Source organism: Lemur catta, chromosome 2 (assembly GCF_020740605.2).
Source record: "Lemur catta isolate mLemCat1 chromosome 2, mLemCat1.pri, whole genome shotgun sequence".
Taxonomy (NCBI): domain Eukaryota; kingdom Metazoa; phylum Chordata; class Mammalia; order Primates; family Lemuridae; genus Lemur; species Lemur catta.
Window position 1 is genome coordinate 1,844,748 of NC_059129.1, and position 25,844 is coordinate 1,870,591.

A 25,844-nucleotide genomic window follows, 5' to 3' on the forward strand; every position below is an offset into this window, starting at 1 on the left:
TGCTGCCAGATCTCATTCGACTCTGATTCCCATCACCATCTGTTTGTGGAAGTCTCCCCAGTAGCCACATTCCACACCCCAGCCCAACTCCAGTTCTGTGCTTCAGTGTGGCATGTAGGTGCCTTCTAGGCAGCCTCACTCGGATGTCTCACAAGTGTTTGAAACTTGAACTTATATTCTACCCCTCAAACCTGACCCCTTTGTTGGAGTTTCTATCTCAATTTTGGCTCCAATTCAATGAGATGCTTTTTGAATGCTCATATGCACCATGAGTTTTGCTGGGCCCTGTGGTTCTCACTTGCCAGGTACACATGATCCCGTGAATAAGCCCTCGCCACCCAGTGAGGTGAGTGTAACGACTGAGGTGGTACAGCGCGGAGATAGCAAGAGGCATGATCAAAGCTGCACCCTTCACCGCAGAACATGTATGAATCATATGATTACCAAGACATTTATCAAACCAGCCTCAATATCCATGACCTAAGTAATGTTGAGAGAGAAAGTAGGAGAACGTACACAGTCTAGTTCCAGAATCCATGCTCCTAAGTATCTGTATGGTCTTTTGGTATACATGACTTGGCTGAACTAAGCCCCTCATGGCTATGAAACATTTACTATTAATTTTAGCTTTTTATCATTTAAAGAGTCACGGGCAAGGTCTTATGGTAGTCTGCAAACTAGGAAGTTCCAGCCCCCTCCTGCTCATGATAACTAGAAACATTGGACCAAATGTTGCAAACATCTGTTTGAAGGCTTCAGAAAACCAACAAGATAGTGAAAACTTACTGGGCCAGGAGGTAAAGGAGAACATGGGCACAGCCTGGTGACCAGTTCAAGGCTGGGTGTTCCTGATGCCAAAGTGACAGGGATTGGAGTTGAGGGCTCCCACGGGGAAAGAAACGCCTGATGAATGCATTTTTTCTGGGAATTGGGAAGCTGAAGGCCTGCACTGTCGACGTAGGGGTGAACTACACTTAGACAAGCTCATACAATGATTGCAAGATAGCTTGGACTCAAACCAGTGTCCGAAATGAGATTTATGTGACCCTGAATTGCCAGTGTTCCCAGGCACCTAGCAGAAACAAACGCCAATCTTCTCTGGAGGAATATCATATCACCCTATGCCTCAAATGATTTCTGCAAATAATTTTGCAAATGCAATGCTTGGTACACAATAAAAAATAACCAGGTACATGTGGATAAAAGTCGACACCCTACCCCAGCCAAAAAAAAAATTTTTTTTTTAAGAGACAGGGTCTCTGTCACCCTGGCTAGAGTGCAATGATAGCTCACTGCACCCAAGAACTCCTGCCTTCAAATGACCCTCCTGGCTCGGCTTCCCAAAATGCTGGGATTATAGGCATGAGTTATATGCCACCACGCCCAGCCAGAAGATGTTTTTTAAAAGACATTTTCAGATATTGAATCTTAGGTGATATGAAAAAAATTTTTTCAGAGAAACAAAAGCAGAGAGAACTTACCATCAGCAGATGTACACAAAAGGAAATAATAAAGCCTCAGTGTCGGGAGGAAGGAGAATGATCCCGAATGGAAAGATACAGAAAGGAATGAAGAGTGATTTTTTTTTTAAAAAGGCAAATGTGTGAGTTTTGACTAAAAGCTGTAATAATAATATTTTAATAATGTCTCATGACAATTAAAGTACCTGGAAACAATGGATTTAAGTCAGGAGACAACTGAATGAAGTTAAAGTGTTAAATATTTTAAGGTCCTTGCCTTGTTAATGAATAAAGTAAAGAGTTAATATTATTCATTGCTGAGTCAAGGATGCCCATCTTAGTCTCTAAGGAAACAACCAAAATAATGCGAGGAAAGGAGTATGTACCTTTTAAGCTAATAGAGGAAAAAATAGAAAAATGAAAAAAATAATGTGACAGAAGATGAGAATTGAGAGGGGAAAAAAAGAACATAGAATATATAGGATAAATAATGCCTTAAACTTGGGAGTAAGGAACACAAGGGATAAATAGATACCCCTGAATAAGATTGTAGATTTACATACAAATATAAGGGCTGTTCAGAAAGTATCCAGCCACTGTATGCATGTATCATTGTATCCATGGCTGGATACTTTCCAGACAGCCCTCATATATCAGTAATTACATTAGATATAAATGGAATAAAGACTCTACTCAAAAGATTTAAATTATCAGAGAGAGAGCTGGGCATGGTGGCTCATGCCTGTAATCCCACCACTTTGGGAGGCTGAAGCAGGAGGATCGTGTGAGCCCAGGAGTTGGAGGTTGCCGTGAGCTAGGCTGACACCATGGCACTCTAGCCTGGGCAAAAGAGCAAAACTCTGTATCAAAAAAATTTTTTAATAAAAATTTAAAAAATTAAATGTTTATAAAAAATAAATAAATACAATAAAAAAGAAATAGAAAAGTTACACACATCAAAACTGGAGGTAAAATTGAAATGTTGGTTAAAGACGACTTCTTAAAAGGCTCTAGACTGAAAGGGACTGATAAGTGGGCCCACAACCATCATAGAATAGGCCACTTCCTTCTCGTATAACCCATTCCAAAGCATGGAGAAGGCAGATGCACCCAACTGATGAGTGGCAGCAAAGGCAGACAAGGAGAGCACCCAAATGAGCCCCAGGCCAGCTTCACACAGGAACACAATATCCTAAATAAGATATTAATAGTGCAAATGACCAGTATATTGAATGCATAAAAAGTAAGATCAAGTCATTTATCCCAGAGATGTAATTAAGGTCTAGCAGTATAAAGTCCACCAATATAAATCATCACCTCAATAGACTAAAGGAAAAAAATATTTACTCAATATATATTGGGAAAGCATTTGACAAAAACTCAGTACCCAGTCATGATTTTTAAAATTCTTAGCAAATTAGAAACAGAAGAAATTGCCGACTTTACTTCCTATGGCCCCTCACTCAAAACACAGCAAGGACACACCCCTGGTCACCACACATCGAACTTCACAAGGTCCCTGCTCCCTGGCCTCTGCCCGCCACATCTGATCTCATTCCCCCATCATCTTCCACTGTCTGAACAGTGGGATGCTTCAGGCTCCCCAACAACTTCACTTTTCCTTATTCCATGCTGCACCCTGCCTCCCTGGAGCTTTTTTCTCATTCACCCCAGGCCTTCAACTGACATGTTTTTCCACCATGAGCTTCCCTGAACTTCCAACAATCTAGACTTTTCCAATGAGTTCTCTCACTATCCTACAGCCCAATGGGAAATGGGCTGGTGTCATACTCTGGAGGAGTGGCTGGTTACCCCAGTGCGGCCCTAGACACTCCAACTGCCAGTGCAGGGGGTGGGGGCGGGGGCAGGCACGTCTGCAGCATAACCTACAGCTGCAGCTAAGAGAACACCTTTTCCTAAAAAATGAGAAAAGTGTGCCTCTAAATAAGTAAAAGTGATTAGGACACAAAGAACAAGAGAGACTTAAGGGAGAACCTGGGGACTTTGAGGAACCAGGGATGCTGTCACTGATTCTACAACAACAGCATCACAGCAGAGTGGGAGCAGGGAATGTGGCTGATTTGCTCATTGTTGGATTTAGTTTATCAATCCCTTCAAGGTGCGAGTAGAAGCTAACACTGAAAGTGCACCTCTGCCCTGGGGGACACAGGGAACAAAGTAATATAGCCCAGGGGAGGAGGACAAAGTAACAAATTGGGAAACAGTAACCTATGGGGACAAGGTCTGGCAAAGGGATGAGGAATCTGAGGTCCCACCAGACTACTCCCCTTGCTTTGTTAAAAAAATTTTATTCTTTCATTTGCATAAATGCCTATTTTATTAGTGTTTTATTTTGTTATATCTTGTGTTTTTATAATTCTTTATTCTTATTAGACTTATATTGTTCTTTGTTTTTCTACTGGCAAGTATGGAGAGCAGCCTCCCCTTGCTTTTGTGAGGGCGTGGGGGGCACCTGGGGAGCAGGCCCCCAACGTGCCCAGCTCTGTCCACTCCTTGCCCTTCCTCCACCCCCTTCCCGAGGCTGGGGCAGGGAACAGTCCCAACTTCCGTGAGGGCCTCTGGGACCACTGGGACTGGCACGGGGCCTTGACACCACGCGCTGGTGCTGGCCAAGCACCCTGAAGGGCTTCGGGAGCATAAGGGTGTGTGGGGAGGGAGGAGAGGGGAAAGCCTTGGCCCAGACGCCCGGCTCCTCCAGGAACGGCCACTCTGTCCCCACCAAACACGCTCCAGGAGAGCGCAGGTGCTCCCTTGACGCAGTCTCAGGAGGCGCGCCCGTTTCTGGACAGGCCGGACGGGCCCTGCCCAGCGCAGGATGAACAGGGCGCGCGGGCGAATTTGACATTCCCCGCGGCTTCCTAAAACATTCCTTTTTAGAAAGAGCTCGCAGGTGGCGGCGAGGAGGGACAGGGGACAGCACACGGTCAAAGTGGGGGAGGGGGCAGGGGCAGCCACCGTCCGGGAAGGAGGGGTGAAACGCGCGGGTTGCGCCGACGAAGTCTTGGAGCCGGGTCATCTTCCCGCACGGCTCGGCCCCCAAACCAGGGGACTGCACCGCAGCGCGCAGCAGAAAGAACGGCCATGCGGGCTCGGGTCGGGGGGCCCGCGTCCCCCACCCCCGCCACCTCACGGACTTTCTCGGCCCACCGCGCCGCAACTTCCAGTCAGCGGGGAGGCGGGAGGCCGCGCGGGCTCCGCCAATCAACGGCCAGTGTTCGAATTCGCGTCCCGGCGCGGCCAATCGCGGGCGCGCGCAGCCGGCGGGGCGGGCGGGGCGGGCGGGGCCCCCGCGCAGGCCAATGGAAGCGCCCGGCGCGTTTGAAAACTGGGGCGGGGCGGGCGGGGCACCGGCCGGGCGCGGGCGCGCTTGCGGGAGGCGCGGGCGGCGGCGGAGCCGGCGGCGATGGGGAGCGGCGGCGGTGAGTGCGCTAGGCGGGCGGGAGGCGGAACAGCCCCGTGCGCCTGCTGCCTGCCCGGCGCGGGGACGGCGGGTCCTGAGGGAAGAGAGGCCCCGATGCGGCGGGCGGGCACGGCGGGCTCGCGCCCCTTTCCCCGGGCGAGGGTCGCAGCCGCCGCCGCCGCCGCGCACGCCCTGCGCGCGGGGAGCCCCCAGCCACAGCCGCCCGCGTCCGGGGTGCGGGTTTGAAGGGCCGGGGCGCCCGCGCCCGCTTGAGGCGCCTCCTGTCCGTTCCGGGGAGGGCAGCGGCTCAGGCCAGCCGCTCCTGCGGTTCGGGTCAGGGCTTCCCGAGCGGGCGGCGGGCTGCGGCGGCCCAGTCGGCTCGGCAGCCTAACGTCCAGTCAGCGCACCTGCGGGCCGCAAGCCGGGTGCCTCGGGGACGGGCCGCGGGCGCCCGCGCTGCCGGGTCCCTGTCAGTGGGCGACAGCGGGGCCTGCGCCCTGTGAGAGCTTCGCACCGGGCCTGGCACGTGCCGAGGGCCCGGTGTACCTGAGCTGCGGTGTCAGTTATTATGGCAGTGATTAGTACACTCTACAAGTGTCTGTCCTAGAGCAAGAGAACGAGGAACGTCTACGGTAAAGCCCGTATGATTTGTAGGAATTAGCCGCCACGGGAGTACGTTTGGCATTTGCAGCACATCTATCTAAGTGCTGACAGGAAGACCCAGGTGGGGGCGGGCAGTCGCTGGAGAAGCCCTGGCGGGGGGTCCGTGCAGGCGGGAGAGCAGGGTAGAAAGGTAGGTTTGTAGGGGAGGGGCAGGTTGTTGTGATTCCTGTCTGGGAGCTTCTGCTCTCCTGCGAGACGGGGGCAGGTCATCTGCTTGGACGGAGGAAGGGATGGCTGGAGTGGCAGCACCGTGGTGGGGAGCAGGGGACAGAGCTCTTCAGGGAAGCACGGCCGGGTGGGTGGCCACTTCTCCTTTACTAACTGAACATGTGTAGGTCTAGGTTTGTGTTGAGATGTGTCAACTCCCCATTTTACAGAGGACAGCTCTGCAGAGCGGAGACTCAGACTCGGACTGGCCTGGCCTCCAAGTCTCTTGCTTCTCTCTAAGGCTCACCCTCCTAATTTGGACTCAAAAACTAGCTTCTTCAAGTCTGTAGATCCTTATTGAACATTATACTTTTGGTCATATGTACAAAAAGCAGGAGAGCTACCCAGCAAGGGCCCAAGGGGCCTTCCCGAGAATGAAATGAGAGAAAAACCGTCCTCAGCGTTGGCTGCTTTCCCCTTCCTGGTTGTCATGTGGGCTCTGGGTCAGAAACTTTCCCAGTAGCCAAGTAGCGTGATGCCTGCTTTTCTCCATAAATATTTGTTGAATATTTGAACGGCTGATGGTGCCTTCTGTAATTTGTACAGTGCTGCTCCTTTATTTGATCTTTGTTTGGGACTAGAAATATAGTTAGTTCCTTCTCTTGTGGGGCAGGGGATGGTAACTATTGGATCATCTTCAGATATAACTTTTCATCTTATTGAGAGTCTCCTGGGTTTGTTTGTTTCCTAAGTGGTCCACTGTAGGTGTGCCAAGTGTTTCTGTTATCCTACAAAGCGAAGAATAAGAAGGAGGCCCCGAAGCCTAACCATCTTGAGTCTCCCTGAAGATGTGCTCTTTCACATCCTGAAATGGCTTTCTGTTGGGGACATCCTCGCTGTCCGAGCTGTAAGTTGCTAGATGAAAACAGTGTCAGCTCTAGCTCTGTTGGTTATACCATCAAGGCCTCGTGTCCTTAAATGTCAGAGCAAAACCTTGGCTACAAAGGGGGACAAAGGAAACAAGGACGACGTTGTTAGTAGGTGCTTGAAGATGTTCTGGTTACAGGAGCAGGACACTAAGGTTTGCCTCTATTCATTGTAGTGTTTATTTGGACAGAGAAAATTGCCTTTTATGGTAGTGAAATTTGCATCCCTTAAGAAATAAGATAATATTACACAGAATAAAAATATATTTTTTGGACCAATCTCACGTAACATCCAACACTGAAGTAGACTCTAGGAGTTATTTTTACAGATACTGAAACCATAGCCTCACTGTGAGCGACTTAACCGATGGTATACAGTGAATTTGTGGGAAAACTCCAACAAGAACCCATTTTCTCACTCCCAAAGGCACCTCCATTACCTGTGATACACTTTATAGAACTCACGGGGTGCTCAATTTCCAATAGTGGTGGACACTGTAACACGTAAGATGTCCCCTGTGTTCACAGTCCTGGCCGGGTGCTACCTGTGTCTGCCAGGGCAGAGGCTCCAGGTGCTGCCTGAGGCCAGCATTGCAGGTGTCAGTCTTTTCCTGGATTGCCTTTGAGCTCCAGGCCACACACCCACCAGCAAGACCTTGGGTAGAGGAGCACAAAACAGGTTTCTGTCCTACCTGCCTCCATTTAGAGTCAGTTTCCCCAGTTCTTGCAGGTATATACCTGGGTGCTCGTTCCCCTTTTCACGGCCATTGTCCCCTCCCCCTGCTTTAAAATTTCTGAGAAACTCGTTTCTGGGCTTGTTTCTCTGTCCAGAGCAGCTGTTGCTTGTATACACAGAGACTAGGGTCCTTTACTACTTGGGATTGGGATGGCAACTGGAGACCGTCTGTCTACAGTATGTCTTCAGGAGCCTCCAGGAGTGAGTTTTGGGTGGCCCCTTAGTAATCCACCCCTGGCTCTCTTGTTCTGCAGGTACACTCCCACCTCAAGGACCTGGTGGACAGCCATGCCAGTGTGTGGGCATGTGCCAACTTCCAGGAACTGTGGCCTTCTCCAAAGAACCTGAAGCTCTTTGAAAGGTACCCTGCACCCTGAGAACAGCTCTGTTCCCCTTGCCTTTGGGCTTCCCACAGTGCCAGCTGGTGTCCCAAAGCCTGATTCAGGAATGATTTTCCTGTTGGTGTCTCCCATGTCACTGCCTCATCCTCGGGGACTTGCTGAGGACTGTCGACCTTACCCATCGAGCCACACGCCATGTCATCGGTCCTCCTCCATGACATTGCCATAGGCCCACAGTCCTTCCAGAGGGTTCCCACGTGACCCAAACACGAGTCACTTGCGTATGGACACTTTACTCAGCCTTCTTTTCCTTTGGTCAAAGCCGTGGGATTTCAGTTTTATTGCATTTCACTCCTAGGCTGATCCCACTGCCTGCAACCCACGGGCCAGCAATGAGCCCCACTGCACAAGTGTACTGGTGGTACCAGGCTCAGCTTGAACTTGAACAAACTGAGAAGCCACAGCTTGGGAGGGGATTTTCCTAACCAGGGTGCACACTGGCCCTCATCTACCTGAGTTGCCAGAAATCCAGTTAACAAGTGCAGGATGGCTGTGTTGCCTTGGCCACACTTGAGCTGCTTCTGGATAAAATGTGTATATTTCTTAGTGAGATGTAATCCACACGCCGTACAGTTCACCCATTTAAAGTGTGCAACCTCCTCTGGGAGGCCGAGGCGGGAGGATTGCTCAAGGTCAGGAGTTCGAGACCAGCCTGAGCAAGAGCAAGACTCCGTCTCTACTAAAAATAGAAAGAAATTACCTGGACAACTAAAAATATATATACAAAAAATTAGCTGGGTATGGTGGCACATGCCTGTAGTCCCAGCTACTTGGGAGGCTGAGGCAGAAGGATTGCTTGAGCCCAGGAGTTTGAGGTTGCTGTGAGCTAGGCTGACGCCACGGCACTCTATCCCGGACAACAGAGCGAGACTCTGTCTCAAAAAAAAAAATGTGCAACTCAGTAGTTTTTGCTATAGTCAATTAAGCAAACGTCACCACTATAAAACTTTAGAATATTCTCATTACCCCAAAAAGAAACTCTGTACCCATTAAGTCACTCCCCATTTTACAATCCCTGAAACCCTAGGTGATCTCTAGTCAATTTTCTGTCTCTGTGGCTTTGCCTATTCTGAACATTTCATGTGAGTGGAATCATACAATATGTGGACTTTGCTACTGGCTTCTTTCACAGAGCCTGATGTTTTCCAGGTTCATATATGACATAGTATGTGATAGATAATTCATATTTGACTGTATTATGTAAAAAAACATTCTATTCAGAAAACAAGCATTCCAGCTTCCAGTGCTGTGTGGTGCTGCATAACCTTTGTGGCATAAAACAGTGTGGTGTTTGTGTTCCTGATGTTTTAGGGCTGCTGAGAAGGGAAATTTTGAAGCTGCTGTGAAGCTGGGCATAGCCTACCTCTACAACGAAGGCCGTAAGTCATCCCCGCCTGGGTACTGACTGCTGACGCTGCTGTCTTGCTATGTCTCATGGTCTGCCTGACTGTCCTCCTCAGGAGCTTATGCCCAGATGTACCTTGCCAAGGGACCCATAGATGATACTGTGACTTTGTAGGTTATGAGACGTCCTGTCTTAGCAAGCCTGTTAATTTTGTTGGCAAAGAATGACTCTGAGCCAGGGACCCACAGTAGGGGCTCCCCCAGCAAACCAGCCTTTCCCTAGGCTCCTGCCCCTTGTCTGGCTAACACCAAGGCCCACATGTAGATGCCAGCTCCTCTCTTTGGCCATCCTCTGTGGGACTCTGAGGCAGAGGTCAGCGTGTTTAATCCCACAGGGTGTCAATAGTACAGTAGCCACGGTTCCAAGCCGGAAGCAGGTACAAGCAGGTCAGGGCTGGCCTGGTGCCTGGATTCCTGCATCCCCAGAGGCCAGGTGCTACTGAAAGAACTTTTTGCTGCCCTTCTTTTAAACAGGGTCTTGCTCTGTCACCTGGGCTGGAGTGCTGTGGCGTCATCATAGCTCACTGCAACCTCAAACTGCTGGGCTCAAGCGATCCTCCTGCCTCAGCCTCCCAAAGTGCTAAGATTACAGGTGTGAGCCACCGCGCCCAGCCACAGCCTTTTTTTCTACCAATTTCTGCTCAGCACCCCAAGGAATGAGCCCACAGTCTGTACTGTCCCACCTTCCAAAACACATAAAGACTGGGGTAAGCTGGGTGCAATGGCTCATGCCTATAATCCTAGCAATTTGGGAGGCCGAGGCCACGTTTTTGAGACCAGCCTGGGCAACATAGCAAGACCCCATCTCTACAAAATATAAGAAAATTAGCCAGGCATGGTGGTGTGCACCTGTAGTCCTGCTGCTTGGGAGGCTAAGGCAGGAGGATTGCTTGAGCCTAGGAATTCAAGGCTCCAGTGAGCTATGATCGTGCCACTGCACTCAAGCCTGGGTGACAGAGTAAGGACCCTGTCTCAAAAAAAAGAAAAAAAAATAAACTTGGATGTAGTCCACCATGTTCCTACTTCTAAAAGATCCAGTCTTGCTGAGAGATTGTCCCTTCCCTTGTCCCTGCCCAGAATTGTTGTGACTGCAGAGACCCTGACCAACCTCCCCTTCCTCCATGTTGAAGAGGGCCAAGCTCCTGCCCTTGCCCTCCCATCAGAGAGCAGTTCAACACATAATGCGGGCCGGTCACGGTGGCTCATGCCTGTAATCCTAGCACTCTAGGAGGCCCAGGCGGGAGGATTGCTTGAGCTCAGGAGTTCGAGACCAGCCTGAGCAAGAGCGAGACCCTGTCTCTATTTTTAAGAATAAAAAAAAAAAAAAAAAAAAAAAAACACGTAATGCGCACACCATACAGCTCACCCATCTACAGTATACAGTTCACAGAGTTGTGCAGCCATGTTCTCTGTCTAATTTTAGAACATTTGTCCCCAGAAGAATCCCCACCCCAACCCTGCACGCATTAGCAGGGTTCAGGCAGCGGCTCCCAGCTAGAGGGAGGATGGCATGGAAAGCCTCCGTGGGGCTCCCTCCCGGGGCTACAGAGTCCAGGCCCTGGGAGGGCTGCAGCAGGGCATGTGGTCACAAACGCCCAGCGCTCTAGGCCTTAGTGGGAGAAAGGGAGGAGCCCCGTCCTGGGGGGCTCTTCCCTCCCAAGACACCAGCAACTTCTCACTGTGCTGGGCTTGAGGTTTTAGACTTTCTGCATTCCGTTCCCCGAGACATGCCTGGGTTCTGTCCTGTCTGTCCTAGCAGTGTCCGTGTCTGATGAGGCCCGTGCGGAAGTGAATGGCCTGAAGGCCTCTCACTTCTTCAGTCTGGCCGAGCGGCTGAGTGTGGGCGCAGCACCCTTCATCTGGCTCTTCATCCGCCCGCCGTGGTCGGTGTCCGGAAGCTGCTGCAAGGCTGTGGTGCACGAGAGCCTCAGGGCAGAGTGCCAGCTGCAGAGAGTGAGTCCCGGGACACAGGAAAACTGTGAGCCCAGACCCCGTGGGCCACGTGAGGTCAGGAACCTCGGCGAAGTGAGGGTGCAGAAAGTAGGGGGTGCAGATATGGGGCCCATTGGAGAGTAGGAGGCCTCAGAGCCAGGGGTGGACCACGGGGTTCTGGGTGTACATGTTGACAGGTGGAAACGCGGAGGGGCTGCACGCAGCCTGAGACTGAAGTCAGGCTAGTCCTCTGTGCGGGGCAGGGGCCGCAAGGACACAGGCTGCGGGAGGGGCTGGCAGTTCTCTCTACTCACAGTCACGCTTCTTTCTCCCTTTTTCCCCAGACTCACAAAGCATCCATCCTGCACTGCCTGGGCAGAGTGCTAAGTCTTTTTGAGGTGAGTCGAGTTGCTCACTGCACTCGGGCTTTGCATGTTTGATGTGTCCCTGGCAAGATCGAGGAAGTATTTGAAAAGCAGCACAAAGGGGTGACCAAGGCCCAAAGTGCAAGTGGACAGGCGCTCGTGGAGCTGGTGGCATGTGTGGACTGGCCACAGGCTCGGATGCTGGCTCCACCCTCACTGCCTGTGTGGCCCTGAGCGAGTGACGTGACCTAGCCCCAGGGTGCTGGTGAGAATTGCAGATTAGGACACAGGGGGCCCTGAACCTGTGGTGCTGGCTCCTTGCCTAGTGGCTCTGCTGCTAGCGGGCCTCTCCTGCTCAGGCGGACCCATCTGTCCTTCACGTCCTCATGGGCTTTGTCATCATTGACCTCCTTTGTGACAAACGTAGGGATGGTGGTGGCTTGTAGAGACAGATACGGCAAAAGCGTCGGGGAGGGCTGCTGAGGGGAGAAGCCCCGAGAGCCACCAGCGCCACTGTCCAGGCAGCTCAGGGCAGCTCCTTTGGCGCACGAGGGAAGGGCAGGGCCCTTGCGTGGCAGAGCTAAGCCAGGTCCCCAGACCTCATCCAGGAAGACAGCAGACCCTGAGGCCGGCGTGCCCAGTCCACACTCCTGCTGGTTGTCGAGTGGTGTATCTTTAGAGAAGTCATTTTTGCTCTGATTTAGTGAGCTCGTCTTATGAAAGGCAAGAGCAGCGATGTGATGACTGTGGGGCGGGGAGAGGGCAGTTAGTACGACGACTTGGCATCAGGCAGAGAGTGAGGACTGGCGGTGCCGGGTCTCCCCGCAGGATGAAGAGAAGCAGCAGCAGGCCCGCGACCTGTTTGAAGAGTCTGCTAATCAGGGGTGTTTGACCAGCTCGTACCTCCTCTGGGAAAGTGACAGAAAGACAGACGTGAGTGCACCCAGGTCTGGGGAGAGGAGGAATTACGTTGGCCAAAGGCACATTCTCTAAACTGGCCTTGGACGAGATTCTGTCAGCAGGAGGGGGGATCCTCTTAGAGCTTCTGGCCCCTCTCCGCCCCGCAGCCCCGGGTCAGTGGCTGCGGCTGGCACCCCAGAAACGACTGCTGTGCTTTGAGGGATGACACGTGGGAAGCAGCACAGCCGGGGACCTTCTGGGGGTGTGGGGGGAACATTTTAAGAACCCCATGGGCCAGTTCTTAGTTCATCCCAAGACATAACCGCATAAAGGAGCAGTGACTTTCTCCTGTTGACAGATGTCGGATCCTGGACGATGTCTCCACAGCTTCCGGAAACTCAGGGACTACGCTGCCAAGGGCTGCTGGGAAGCGCAGGTGATGTGGGGAGCTGGCCTTTCTCTGTACAGCCTTGGGGCGGTGTTGCCTGGGTCCCACACAGGAGGTCAGGACCGGGGGGCGCAATAAAATTGGTGCAGGACCTGAGTCGAGTCCTAAAGGAATTTAGCTCTGGAGTGCACAGGGAGAAGAGCCCGGAAATGCTTCATCCGTCTTCGCCATCTGCCCGCTTGCCTCTAAGCCAGCCAGCCTCTTAATTTTTAAATGCTTCTGGGCTGCACCTGCTGTCAAAATCCATACCACTCTTGAAAGATGTCCTATAGGTAAAGCTTATCTTTTGACACAAAACTGGAGGCTGCTTGAGAGTGCAGGGGTACGTGGGACGTGTTCCCATTCCTGTTAGCACCTCGCTGGTCACGCTACCTGCTCGCCAGGTCATCCGGCATCAGAGCCGGCAAACCGAGGGTGTGTGGCAGGCGCTCACCAGGGTCTCCCGGCCTGCAGCCAGGAAGAAGGCCTTGTTTCAGGAGAAATCAAGGCAAGTGGGTAGAAGCTTGTTCTTGTCACCCCGCCACGTGGGTGTTAGTGAGTCATCTGTGCTCAAACACTGGAGAAGAGGTCACAAGTCAATACAGGGACCAACCTGATGTGCCACAGAAAGTTGGGATGTTCATGTCCAGAAAGGCAGGCAACAAGTTTATGAGAAATATAACAATATAGCTCTATTAGAAGCTCAGCGTAATCAATAAGAATATTAAGACCCTGATAGAAGTTCAGAGGGCCTCAGCAGAGTCTCAAAACAGAGGAAATAAATTAAAGCAGTTAAAAAGTGGAATGACATTCAGCCTCATTGCTAGTCAGAAGAGTGTGCCTTCGCCGGATGCGGTGGCTCATACCTGTGATCCCAGTGCTCTGGGAGGCCAAGGTGAGAGGATCATTTGAGCCCCTAGGAGTTTGAGACCAGCCTGAACAACACAGCGAGACCCCATCTCTACAAAAAATAAAGTTAGCTGAGCATGGTGGCACATGCACGCCCGCAGTCCCAGCCACTCGGAAGGCTGAGGCAGGAGGATCACTTGAGCCCAGAAGTTCAAGGTTACAGTGGGCTGTGATGGCACCACTGCACTCCAGCCTGGGCAACAGAGTGAGGCTCTGTGTCTTTAGAACAAAATCAAAAACAAAGTGTAGCTTTAAATGAGTTTTTGGGCTAATCACATTAGCAAATTATATATATATATATTTCCTCTCTGTTTTTGAGGAGATAGCTGGTGACTTCTGAAAATAGATGTTTTTTTTAATGATAGCATTTTTTGCTGGCAAAGGTGTGATAAAATAGGTGCTCCTATTAATGGATGTGAAAGTCAGCAGGGGCCTTTCAGAGAACACGCGGCTTAACACGGCCGCCCCTGGGACTGAGCACGGAAGGGATCAGGTGCAGACGGCATCAGGGCTGCACCATGCTGCTCCACAAAGTGATGAATCGGAATCACCCAAGTGGAAGAATAGGTCAAACACTCGAGCAGATGTTTAATAACATGAGGAGACACACTATTGTTAGGTGGGCAAAGAAAAGATAAAAATGTGTACATACTTCGGTCACAGATGCATATACATGTGATGTTACAAATGCATGGAAAAGTCCAGAAGGAAATATATAAAAATGGTGGAAAATAACCATCTGGGTGGGGTCTTGGCGGGTCACATGCTAAGTGCTGACACATCTTAGTGAACTCTCATCACCTGCCAAAGCAGATGCTGTTGTTACGCCGTTCATGAAAGAGGAAGAAACTGGGGTGCACGGAGGTACTGCAGTTTGCCTGTGGTCACACGTGGGCCAGGTTTCAAAGCCACCTGAGCCGAGCCAGCTCTTGGCCACTTTGCTATGAGGTCTCCCCCAAGAGCATCAAATGTTCTCACCTGGAGGGTGAACAGAAACAAAATTATATATTTTTTTATAATATAGAAAATTTAAATTGGCTGAGGACTTTTACCAGGGTAGGAAAGCAACTGACATTTCATTATGTACATTTTGTTCTTCTTTTCTTTATTTTAATCTGATTAACTTTATATCTCTTCTCTTGGTTTATATTTATTTATTTATTTTTAAAGATGGGGTCTCACTCTGTCTCCCGGGCTAGAGTGCAGTGGCAGGATCACAGCTCCCTGCAGCCTTCGACTCCTGGGCTCAAGTGATCCTCCTACCTTGGCCTCTTGAGTCTTTTTGTCCCTTTTAAAAAGTTTTATCCTGTGGTATACTACTTATTCAAAACAGAAGGAGAGTTAAAACCTTAGCCGCACAGTCATGGAAGGTTGAGGAGGTTTGGGTTCAGTGGGGCGAATGTGTACACCCATGTTCTCTACCTGTGCTGCCCTTTGCTCTGGAAATAGCCTGTGGCAGTCGCTGCTTCCTGCTCACGTTGGTGCCTTTCCTCCCTCAGCTGTCTCTAGCCAAAGCCTGTGCGAACGGCAGCCAGCTCGGGCTGGAGGCGAAGGCATCCGGCGAGCTGGTCTGCCAGCTGTTCCAGGCTTCCCGCGCCGTCAGTAAGCAGCAGGTCTTCTCCGTGCAGAAGGGACTCAATGACACCATGAGGTGAGGCGTCCCCTGGAGCTGCTTCTGTTAACCTAAGTCACTGTCATCGGCAGCGAGGTGTTTCGTCATCAACCTGCCAGATACCCTCGCGCCCCGTGCACATGTGTGTTTTCTAAAACCTGGGGTGCCCAAGTTATCCAGGACTCTGAGGAAGAAAATATCCTACTCTACTCTCTCTAGTTTTCCTTTTTAAGCCATGGAATATGTTAAACCATTTTAAACGTCTTTCTGAGACAACGAGATGCGTGTCCCCAGCTCCCGAATTAGAAGCACGACCTTTCCTTGTGACCCCCGGTGCAGGCATCAGCGTCGTGTGAGACCTGGTGGCCGGCAAGCACTGTGCCCTTGTGCAGCTGCCAGGACACCCCAGCAGGACCTGCATCTTCCTGTGGGTCCGTGTGCCTCTGAGGTTTGCAGATAACACTTTTACAGTAAATCACAGAACACGTTAAAGGGTAAAATGGAAAATACAAATGAGTGCTCAGGCCTAGGCCTGAGATCGCAGGTACAGTTTGGTTTTGGTAGCCTCTGACGCTGCCATTCCAGCAGACAGTTCCCGCACACAGTAGGTGCTCAGTTAGTAGTTCCTCTTCCTTGGAGGAGCGAGGCTCGATCTCCCTCTCTCAGCCTCAGGGATGCAGCAAACTCCGCCCCCCAAAGGGCTCCAAGCTGTGGAGCTTTCGCAGCCCCCACTCCTGCCCTTCCCTCTCTCTGTTGGAAGGAAAGTGCTGATAACACTTTCTGACCCTCTTAGGCTGCTTTTTTTTTTTTATGCTATTCATTTTAAGTGTATTGGGGGTTAAAAGTAAATTTAAGCATTTTAAAGTGTACAGGCCAGTGGTCTGTTTCTAGAGGTCGGATCATTAAGCTTGTGAAGTCCATCTGCCTCGGTGGCTCCCCAGCGTGTTCACAAGAGCCTCCAGCTTAAACCTCAGACGCCTGACCCTCCTGTGCTCTTTGTCCTGGGGGAGATAGAGCCTTGTCTTGTCTGCTGCTCCTCTGCCCCTCGACTGGCCTGCCTTCCCGTCCCTTCTCCCCCACCGGAGGTGCTTCTGACACTTGTGCCGGCCCGTCTGCCTCCAGCGTCATCACCGTGCTCTGTCGCTGTCCCTCCCCTCTGCTTTGGGATGAGTGTCTCATCTCCTCTGCTCAGAAAGGCGGTTACCATATTCGGGAATCCTTCCGCGTTCCCTTGTGACCATTTGAGATCCTGACCCCTGGCTTTGGGCCCCTGTGGAGAGGGACCTTGTCTGTCAACCCTAGGGCGTGTGGCAGGGTGGCTGGGTGAGTGGGGCTGAGAACTCCAGCCCGTGGCCTTGGTGGCTCTTGCTTTAGCTGTGTTCCTGGCCCCTCTCTGCGTCTCGGAGACTGTGAGAAATGACCCGGGTGAGCGAGCTGTTCCGCGGGGGAATTTGGGTTTGCAGAACCATTGCAGTTCTTGCTGCTTTTGGGTGACTTGTTTCTCATCCCGGGGCCCAGCCCCACGGCACAACCCACTGTGCCCCACACCTGCACGTGGTGATTCTGGAAGCTGAGAGCTGCCCTTTCACTTTGCACTAGGTCCAGGCCCTGAAGTGCTTTTGTTTGTGAGCACCAGGAACGTGTGGGCCTGGGAGAGGGGGCAGAGGTGTGGCAGCCCACCCCCCTCCCAGGAATGAAGTGGGGAGACACAGGGCTCGCTGGGGGCCAGGAGCGGGGACCCCTGGGGCCTCACTAGCGGCGTCTCCAGCCTGGGTTCCTGGGTAAACCAGTGGTTCCACACGTGACCGGCTCACTCGCTCAGCCAGACACGCCTAGGTGGAAGCTGGAGATGGGGCGCCTGGAGTGCTCGTGCCCTGGTGTTCAGGGGTGGCGCTCTTTCCACAGGTACATTCTGATTGACTGGCTGGTAGAGGTCGCCACCATGAAGGACTTCACAAGTCTGTGCCTGCACCTGACTGTGGAGTGTGTGGACCGGTACCTGCGCAGGAGGCTGGTGCCCCGGCACAGGCTGCAGCTGCTGGGCATCGCCTGCATGGTCATCTGTACCCGGTGAGACACAGCCCAGCCTGGCCAGCAGGGCGCGCTGGCCCTTCCTGGGCTCACATGCGTCACGTGCTAATAGTTGGTCCCGGCTGGTTAGAGAGTGGAAGCCCGAGCCCAGGCTGCGGGCTGCAGGCAGGGGTGGCAGCTGTTCTGCGGGGTGCCTTATCCAGGTAGCGCATCCCAGCAGTCTCAGGACCCAAGTGTGGCCTCACTCTTGCAGGCTCAGGCTGGACAGCTCGTCCCTGCTCCTGAGGGCAAGAGGGTGACCAGGGAGGGTCGCAGTCAGCTGCTCTCCTCCCAGGCCTCAGAGTTCACAGGGAGAACCGCCTCTCTGAGGTCGAGTTCTCAAGTCTGTCACCAAAGTTCCTACAATCCTGGAGTTGGAGGGTCTAGTCCCCACCGATGCCCCGGCAGAGCCCACTTCAACCACACGGGGGTCACTCCTGTACCCCGACAGCCCCAACTTTTTACATCAGACCACCTTACATTTTACCCAAACCTACTTTGCTTTAACTCAGTCATCCTGGTTTTGCCATGGGAACAATGCGAAAGCAAACTCCTGAGATGTTTTGCATTTGCTTGTTTTCCTAAGTTGGCCTCCCCAGCGTTCTGGGAAGTGTTGTCTGTTGGGCTTGGCGGATGAGGAATAGGTTTGGCCGCACTCAGGGATGGGGAATCCTGCAGAGACTTATTTCTCTGCTGCGCAAGGAACCCAGAGGCAGAAGGTCCAGGTTCAGGTCACCGGGGCGGTTTCTTTGTTTCACGAGGTCACAGTAGAGCCCAGCTCCCATCTCATCTCCGCTACCCTGGGGTGCTGCCCTTGTCCCCGAGACCCCTTGGCTACCGTGTCCACCTTTGTGCTGAGCTTAGTCTTGGGGCCACACCACGATGGGCCCTGGGAAGTGTGGGCTCTGGGAGGCAGGCATGTGCCAGCTCAGCAGTGTCATGTCACCACGGGAGGAGGGAGCGCGGGCTTGCAGGGTGGACAGGCCAGTCACTCACTAGCCAGAGCCGTCTTCAGATGTGCTCTTGGCCCTGAAGGCAGCATCCAGGTCTTCCAGCCAGACGGCCGAAGAGGTCAGGCCGCTGCCTCCCAGCTCCTGGGCCACAAACTGGCTAGCAGTGAAAGAATAACTGTTAAAAGTGCTTTAGGGAGTTGAGTCCAAACTCTCTCCCCCACTGCAAGACCTGGTGCACTGGACCCCATGCCTAGTACCGTGGCCCCCCTGAGTAAAGTCTGCCCTACTAGCCTTGGGAAAAAAAAGGCCGGTGCGGTAGCTCATGCCTGAAATCCCAGCAATCTGGGAGGCCAAGCCTGGAAGATCACTTGAGACCAGGAGTTTGAGACGAGCCTGGACAACATTGTGAGACCCCATCTCTACAAAAAATAGAAAAATTAGCCGGGCGTGGTGACGTGTACCTGTAGTCTCAGCTACTCAGAAGGCTGAGGCAGGAGGATTGCTTGAGCCCAGGAGTTAGAGGTTGCAGCGAGCTACGATGACACCACTGCGCTCTACATGGGGCAACAGAATGAGACTCTGTCTCAAGAAAAAGAAGAAAACAAAAATGGCTGAGGCGCCTCCACCTCCACTCAGAGCAGTACCTGCCATGCCTCCACCAGCCACCGTGGACCCGTCTTTTTGGTGTCTGTGGCCTTCACGCCAGCAGGCATGGCCCCTGTGCCCCCTGTCCTCCCTGTCAAAATGATGACCAGTGCAGAGTCCCCAGGACGGGGCAGCAAACACACTTGGCCCCAGTCCAAGGGGAAGGCACCCTCAGGGGACGCTGGAACAGCATGTTCCTAGATAGCAGGTGTGGGTGGGTGGTAGAGAACAGGGTGACCACCTGCCCTGATGACTGTCAGGACCCCTGTGGCCAGACACTGCTGTGCACAGACCTTCAGGTGGCCTTTGGGGCCTTTGCCTGCAACCCCCAACTCACCCACCTTCTGGGTTTAAAGCATTTATACTCGATCGATGGACACTGTCATAAGACAGGGCCAATCCTTGTCCTTAAGGTCGATTAAAACTGAATGACAGTGTCACTCAGGGGCCTTTTGCAGAGACGTTTTGGTATCTGCCTCCCAGCCCTGCTGTCCCCACTCTGCCTTTGCCTTAGTGGCTCTGGGCCTCTTTCCAGCACCTTCTGACTGTGCTCTGCTTTAATTCTCATTGGCCACGGCAGCTGGGTCCATTGAATAATGTCCTTTTATCACCAAAGCCCAAAGCCGCCCCTCTCTCCTTACTTGAAGCCTCCCAGAACCTGGGCCCTGCTGAGGCCCCTTCTTGGCCTTCCAGGTTCATCAGTAAGGAGATCCTGACCATCCGCGAGGCCGTGTGGCTCACGGACAACACGTACAAGTATGAGGACCTGGTGCGGATGATGGGAGAGATCGTGTCCGCCCTGGAAGGGAAGATTCGAGTAAGTGGCAGTTTTCTTTTTCCCTGTTAGTTTCAGTTATCACTGTGTTGGGGACACGGGAGGGCATTCAGCTTTGCTGCTCTAGGAGCTTCTCACGGAAGCCACCCAGAGGGCGGCTGTCTCTGCTGTGCCCAGAGCCACGGACCAAGAGGCCACGGCTGCATTGCATCATTTCATGCCCTGGTGCCCTGTGCTCACCCAGGCCACACCCCAGGCTGGGCCCATTCGGCCATGTGGTGGAGGAACCCTTCCAGTGCTGAGGCCCCACGCCCGCCTCCCGTCTGTCTAGGTCCCCACAGTGGTCGATTACAAAGAGGTCCTGCTGACCCTGGTCCCTACGACACCAAGAACCCAGCACCTGTGCAGCTTCCTCTGTGAGCTGTCCCTGCTGCACACCAGCCTGTCTGCCTACGCCCCGGCCCGCCTGGCTGCCGCAGCGCTGCTCCTGGCCAGACTGACGCACGGGCAAAGTAAGGAACAGACCTTCCCAGGGGCTCCTGGGGTCCGGGAGTGGGGGGCGTGTAGAGAGGAAAAGGAACTGGTGTCTACCCGTCCTGGAGGAGGAAATGCACCAAGTGGACCAGAGGCAGTTCTCTCTGGGGGTGAGTGACAGATGGCTCCAGCTTAAGTTTTCCCCAAATTTCTGCCAGTGCGCGTACATGCTCCACATACGGGGTCTTTTCAGTTGGTTTTAAAAAGATTGCAACCCTGAGTTCCAGGAAACTACCGTAGAACCATCAGAGTTGTGGGCGGGAGTGGCTGGGCAGCCATTGTGACAGCCCCTCCATCCCGTCTACGCCCCTCCCCAGCACAGCCCTGGACCCCTCGGTTGTGGGAGCTCACTGGATTCTCCCATGAAGACCTGGTGCCCTGCGTCTTGAGCCTTCATAAGAAGTGGTGAGTTTGTCAAGGAAAGGCTTCCTCCGCCCGGGCTTGGCCAGAGTGGGGGGGCCGCACGGACCACCACGGGCCTTTGCTTCCGCTCGTGACGGCTGTTGGTCCACACGCAGGTCTTCCCGCAGCGAGCGTCACGCCAGACATGGTCCCCAGAGTTGCCGTTCTAAAATTCCAGGGCTGTGTTTCTTATTTCATGCATTTTTCACATCCGAGACGTGTACAGCGGCTCCTCAACCCTAACCTGACTCCAGAGGTGGCAGAACACAGCTCCCGACCAGTGGTACTTTTGGTAGATGACAAATTGTCATCTCGCTCAGGAGTTGGCAAACTCTGGCCCCCACCTGGTCTGCTTCCTGTCTCTGGATTTGCCTGTTCTGGACACTTTGTCCCGGTGGAATCACAGACCGTGTGGCCTTTGCCTCTGGTCATGTCACTCAGCACGTTGTTTTCTGGGTCTCCCCGAGTCACCGCGTGTCAGTGCCACTTTTCTCTCCAAGGCTGAGTGACGTCCCACCGTGCGAGTAGGCGTGTGTGTTCCTCCTTTCATCAGGGTGCACGTTTGTACCGTTCCGCCTTTTGGGTGTGGCGAACGACGCCACTGTGAACGTCCTCGTGCGAGTTCTGTGTGGACGTGTGAATACGGTTCTCTCCAGTGTGCACCTGGGTGGAACTGCTGGGCCATATGTCACTCCGAGTGTAACTGTTCCAGGAGCGGCCACACTGTTTCCAAAGGGGCCACGCTGCTTTGCATTCTCACCACAGCACCATGTTTTCCCCTCACTTCAGTGAGCTGGGGCTAAAATGGGGTGGGGGCCTCACGTGTCCACCTCATGTCCATTTCCAGCTTCCACGATGACGCCCCCAAGGATTACAGGCAAGTGTCACTGACTGCCGTGAAGCAGCGATTCGAGGACAAGCGTTACGAAGAAATCAGCCAGCAAGAGGTGCCTCCCGCCCCGGCCACGGGCGTCTGACCGGGGCTGCTGGGCGGGCACGGGCTCCTCAGCCTCGTCCTGCGGTGCCTCGAAGGCCCTGACTCTGCCTCCCTCCAGGTGCTGAGCTACGGCCAGTTGTGTGCGGCACTGGGAGTGGAACAGGACAGCCCGGAACCCCCATGTTTCCTCAGCACAGGGGACCTCCACACCTTCCTCAGCTCTCCCTCCGGGAGGAGAACCAAACGGTTAGTTAGACCCGTGTCCAGGCTGTGCCGCGGGTGCTGCTCCCGCGTGCGTGCTGCCCCGAGAGGCACGACAGCGTCTTCCACTGAGCTGAATGTGGGAGGCCTGGGTCCCTCCCAGCAGGGCCGCCATCTGCATCTTATTCTGCAGACGGCACCCTGACTATTTGCGGACGGAGTCATCTGCAAGGAAAGCCCGCGCACAGACGTGCGTCTGGGCTCCAGGAGTGGGGCCCAGCCACACTGTGTGGACCCTGCTGCCCAGACACCTCCCAGCGCCATCAGGGCATCTCCACCCACGGCCAGGGGTCAAGAAGCAGACAGGCGGCCGGGCGCGGTGGCTCAAGCCTGTAATCCTAGCACTTGGGAGGCCGAGGCGGGCGAATTGTTTGAGCTCAGGAGTTTGAGACCAGCCTGAGCAAGAGCAAGACCCCGTCTCTACTAAAAATAGAAAGAAACTATATGGATAGCTAAAAATAAATATATAGAAAAAATTAGCCGGGCATGGTGGCGCATGCCTGTAGTCCCAGCTACTCGGGAGGCTGAGGCAGAAGGATTGCTTGAGCCCAGGAGTTTGAGGTTGCTGTGAGCTAGGCTGATGCCACGGCACTCTAGCCCGGGCAACAGAGTGAGACTCTGTCTCAGAAAAAAAAAAAAAAAAAAGAAGCAGACAGGCTCCACTGCTCCGGCCTCCAGCCCATTCCAGGCACGGCCTGAGCCCTGCCGGCGGCTGTGCTGTACTGCCAGGGACGCGCTGCTCCGTGTGGGCCCTGCCCAGCGCCAGGCCAAGCACCGCCTGCACCCTGTTCAGTCAACACTGGAGGGTGGCATCGCCCCCCCAGTTTCCAGAGGGTTCCACAGCTGGCCAGGGTAGACAGGGGTAGACCAAGGTTCATAGCCAGACCAAGTCCTGATTTTGCCTGAATCGTCCTTTATCCAGCTTGGTCCCTGCCTTCGAGGGCTTTTCCCTGTTCTAGCTTCATGGGGGCATTTTCTACACAGCAAACTTTCAGGAGCACAGGGTGCGGGCCTGAGGCAGGCAAGCGCCAGAGGCAGGTGCAGAGGACCGGGCCAGGCCTCGCAGTGCTGCCGCCTGTGACTGGGGTTTCCTGGGCTCTCCCCACCTTGCAGGAAGCGGGAGAACAGCCTCCAGGAGGACAGGGGCAGCTTCGTCACCACCCCCACTGCAGAGCTGTCCAGCCAGGAGGAGACGCTGCTGGGCAGCTTCTTGGACTGGAGCCTGGACTGCTGCTCCGGCTACGAGGGCGACCAGGAGAGCGAGGGCGAGAAGGAGGGTGATGGTGAGTGTGCGGCCGGGGCACCCCAGGGGACAGGGTCTGGGGGCTCCTGCGAATGCTCTGGCAGGGAGCATGTACCAGCAGCGAGTGGGTCCAGACGCCAGTGGGGGTGGGGGTGTGAGAGTAGAGGAACCCCTAAAACATCAGTGCTTTTCCCACCGCGCTGTTGGGGGAGGATTTAGGCCAGGCCCGGGCCCAGCTGCAGCTGGGTCTGTGTTGGTGCGGCCTCGCAGAGAGAGGCCCGTCTGGATTCATGGAAAGAGCTTTCCAGAGTGTTGTTTGAAATGTGCCATGTGGTGTATGTGAGCCCTCCCACGCCGCCCTGCTGGGCTCCGTGCCGGCACCCCTGGCAGGCTGCAGGAGGTCCCATCCCCCGTGCCCTGGCCAGGAAGCCCAGTGGGGCCAGTTTCTGTCAACTTCCCAGTGGCTTGATTTTGTGTCCACCTCAGAGGGAGTTAGACGGCTGGTTTGCTGTCATCCTCCACTGTCCTCAAAATCCTGGCGGGCAGCCCTCCGAGCTCAAAAGAGGCATGTCACTCACAGCCTGTTACCCAAAGAGAGCGACACGGGACTACAGCAAGGGGCCCGGGGTGGATATTCGGGCCAGCACAGGGTGTTTTAAACTGTCCTGGCAAGAGCCAGAGCCTGGGCTGCCAGGGTCCTAACCAGGCAGGGGTCTCCTCTGATGCCCGGGCTATGGCATGATCTCTCTCTCCAACATTTCCTGCAGTGACAGCTCCCAGCGGCGTCCTCGATGTCACTGTGGTCTACCTGAACCCAGAACAGCACTGCTGCCAGGAATCCAGTGATGAGGAGGCCTGCCCGGAGGACAGGGGAGGCCAGGACCCACACTCCCCAGCGCCGGGCACCCAGACACCTCCAACCCCAGGGCCTGAGCCCCCACACCACGTCAGGAGGGAGCCGGGCAAGGACATCACAACCTCAGGGTACTCCTCCATCAGCAGCGCGAGTCCCACAAGCTCTGTGGATGGCAGCTTGGGGGGCCCACCCCCACCTACCTCAGTGCTGTCCCTGGACAGCGACTCTCACACACAGCCTTGCCACCATCAGGCCAGGAAGTCATGTTTACAGTGTCGTCCCCCGAGTCCCCGGGAGAACAGCGTTCCCCAGCAACAGGTGAAGCGGAAAAACCTATCCATGCATAGTGAGGAACAGGAGGAGGAGGACATGAACTTGGGCTTTCTGAAGCTGTGAGTGTGTGTTGGTGTGTTTGCTGCCGTGAATGTTTACCGAGGGAGGCTGCTGTTTCGCTAGCAAGGGATGGGCCACTGCAGAGGAACGCTATTTAGACCCTAGAGTTCGTCACACAGAGAGCAAAGAGGGTAACTCGTAGCCACCAGGGGAGCCCCGTGTGCACCCTCAGAATGTCTGAGTCAGAACGAAAAGCTCAGATACTTCTGTTTGGAAAGTTTAGCCTCCCAGCAAGCGTGCCACACCGTGTGAAGGCTCTCTGTGCCCTCCCATGTTCCACTGTCTCTGGAAGCTTAAGCCGGTGTGTGTCCTGGTCTTCCCAGCCCCCACAGGGCCCCACGCCAGCAGCTGACAGCTTTCACGCTCAGAGTAGGTGCGACCCAGGCAGCCTGGCACAGCTCACGCCCCTGCCTGCATCTGCCTGGTTTGGGCCCCAGCGGGGAGCTGGCAGCTCTGAGCACAACACTGCCCCTCACCCAGCGTGGCCTCGTGGGGCACCCACTCTCTTCTGGGTGGTGGGTTCTGGCGAGGAGCCCATGCCCCACACAGCAGTGTGGACGGTGTGGCCGCCAGGCGTGGGAGCTCCCTTCGATGCCTGGCCACAGGCTCCCCTCCTCTGCTCAGTTTTAGAAATCTGCCCCTCCCCCAGGATGGTTTGCCTCACATGGGGTGTCATCTCTCTTCGTACTGAATTTCTGGGCCATTCTTTTCCTGTCTTTTATTTCTAGACTTCCTTCTTCTTTAAAGATGAAAGCAAAAGGAAAATTAAAAATAGAGGGTATTAAATAAAAAAAAAAAACGAGATTCCCAACATTATTTAGGGCTCAACTAAAAAAAAAAAAGAAAATCTGACCTCAGCCCCTCAATTCTATCCTGACACTCTTGATTCAAAAAGAATTTCCCCAGAGTGGTTAGCCAGAAAAAACTTAAAAGTCATCTGTAATGTCTGAAATACCCAGGAGGCAGGAGAGCAGGGGTCAAGGACTTGCCCGTAATGGCCCCTGACCGTGTGCTCCTGCCCTTTCCCGCTGGCCATGGAGGCTCGGCTCTGTACACTTACCGTGATCTCTCCCGGGCTCGGTTGACGACTGACACACACACCCTGCTAGGACACACTTTGTTTCCTCTGGAAATGTCAGGAAGAACCACTTAGCCAGGAGTGTCCCCCAAATGCTCTTGAACCAGAAATACAGGGATGTGGAGATGTTAGCTCAGTGGTTGCTCTTCTGTGTGCTCGTATGTGTGTTGGTGTCTCCGTGGCAGCTATCTTTTTGCTACTGTAAGAGAATTCTGCCCACACTGGGTGGCGCGTGGCTGGGGTGAGGAGAACCCAGGCATAGGAATTGCAGACCTGTCCTGTCGACTGCCCCTGGACATGTGTGAGCCTTAGTTTCCTCATCTGTAAGATGGGGCAATGATACCTACCTCACAGGGGTGTTGTGAGGATTAAATGTGACGGAGACAGTGGCAAA

The 25,844-nt window shown here is 53.8% G+C and overlaps 1 protein-coding gene and 1 long non-coding RNA gene across 4 annotated transcripts; one reads left to right on the forward strand and one right to left on the reverse strand.

The window, feature by feature from the left end:
* Nucleotides 1-4,829: 4,829 nt before the first annotated feature.
* Nucleotides 4,830-25,844, forward strand: CCNF (cyclin F). 3 transcript variants are annotated; one of them, XM_045541208.1, is made up of 17 exons: nt 4,830-4,900; nt 6,444-6,598; nt 7,608-7,714; nt 9,066-9,133; nt 10,918-11,111; nt 11,435-11,488; nt 12,284-12,388; nt 12,714-12,791; nt 15,191-15,342; nt 17,209-17,373; nt 19,665-19,788; nt 20,078-20,258; nt 20,598-20,685; nt 21,530-21,629; nt 21,738-21,865; nt 22,994-23,163; nt 23,891-25,844. In XM_045541208.1, exons 1-17 carry the CDS (start codon nt 4,885-4,887, stop codon nt 24,373-24,375), a joined length of 2,370 nt encoding a protein of 789 aa, XP_045397164.1. In that variant the 5' UTR covers nt 4,830-4,884; the 3' UTR covers nt 24,376-25,844. The 3 variants fall into 3 exon arrangements, with proteins under 3 accessions (XP_045397164.1, XP_045397162.1, XP_045397165.1); XM_045541206.1 differs by having other exon boundaries at nt 4,863-4,900; nt 10,915-11,111; XM_045541209.1 differs by lacking the exon at nt 6,444-6,598 and having other exon boundaries at nt 4,882-4,900; nt 10,915-11,111.
* Nucleotides 14,251-19,783, reverse strand: LOC123631498. Its single transcript, XR_006733173.1, has 2 exons — nt 19,613-19,783; nt 14,251-14,669 (listed from the first exon to the last, which is right to left on the reverse strand). It is a non-coding gene; the product is annotated as an uncharacterized LOC123631498 (long non-coding RNA).

Excerpts from the sequence above, each read along its gene's own strand:
- CCNF (XM_045541206.1), top strand. Across the intron at positions 11,489-12,283 it reads GAGTGCTAAGTCTTTTTGAG|GATGAAGAGAAGCAGCAGCA; the intron begins GTGAGTCGAGTT and ends GTCTCCCCGCAG. Across the intron at positions 21,866-22,993 it reads TCCGGGAGGAGAACCAAACG|GAAGCGGGAGAACAGCCTCC; the intron begins GTTAGTTAGACC and ends CCCACCTTGCAG.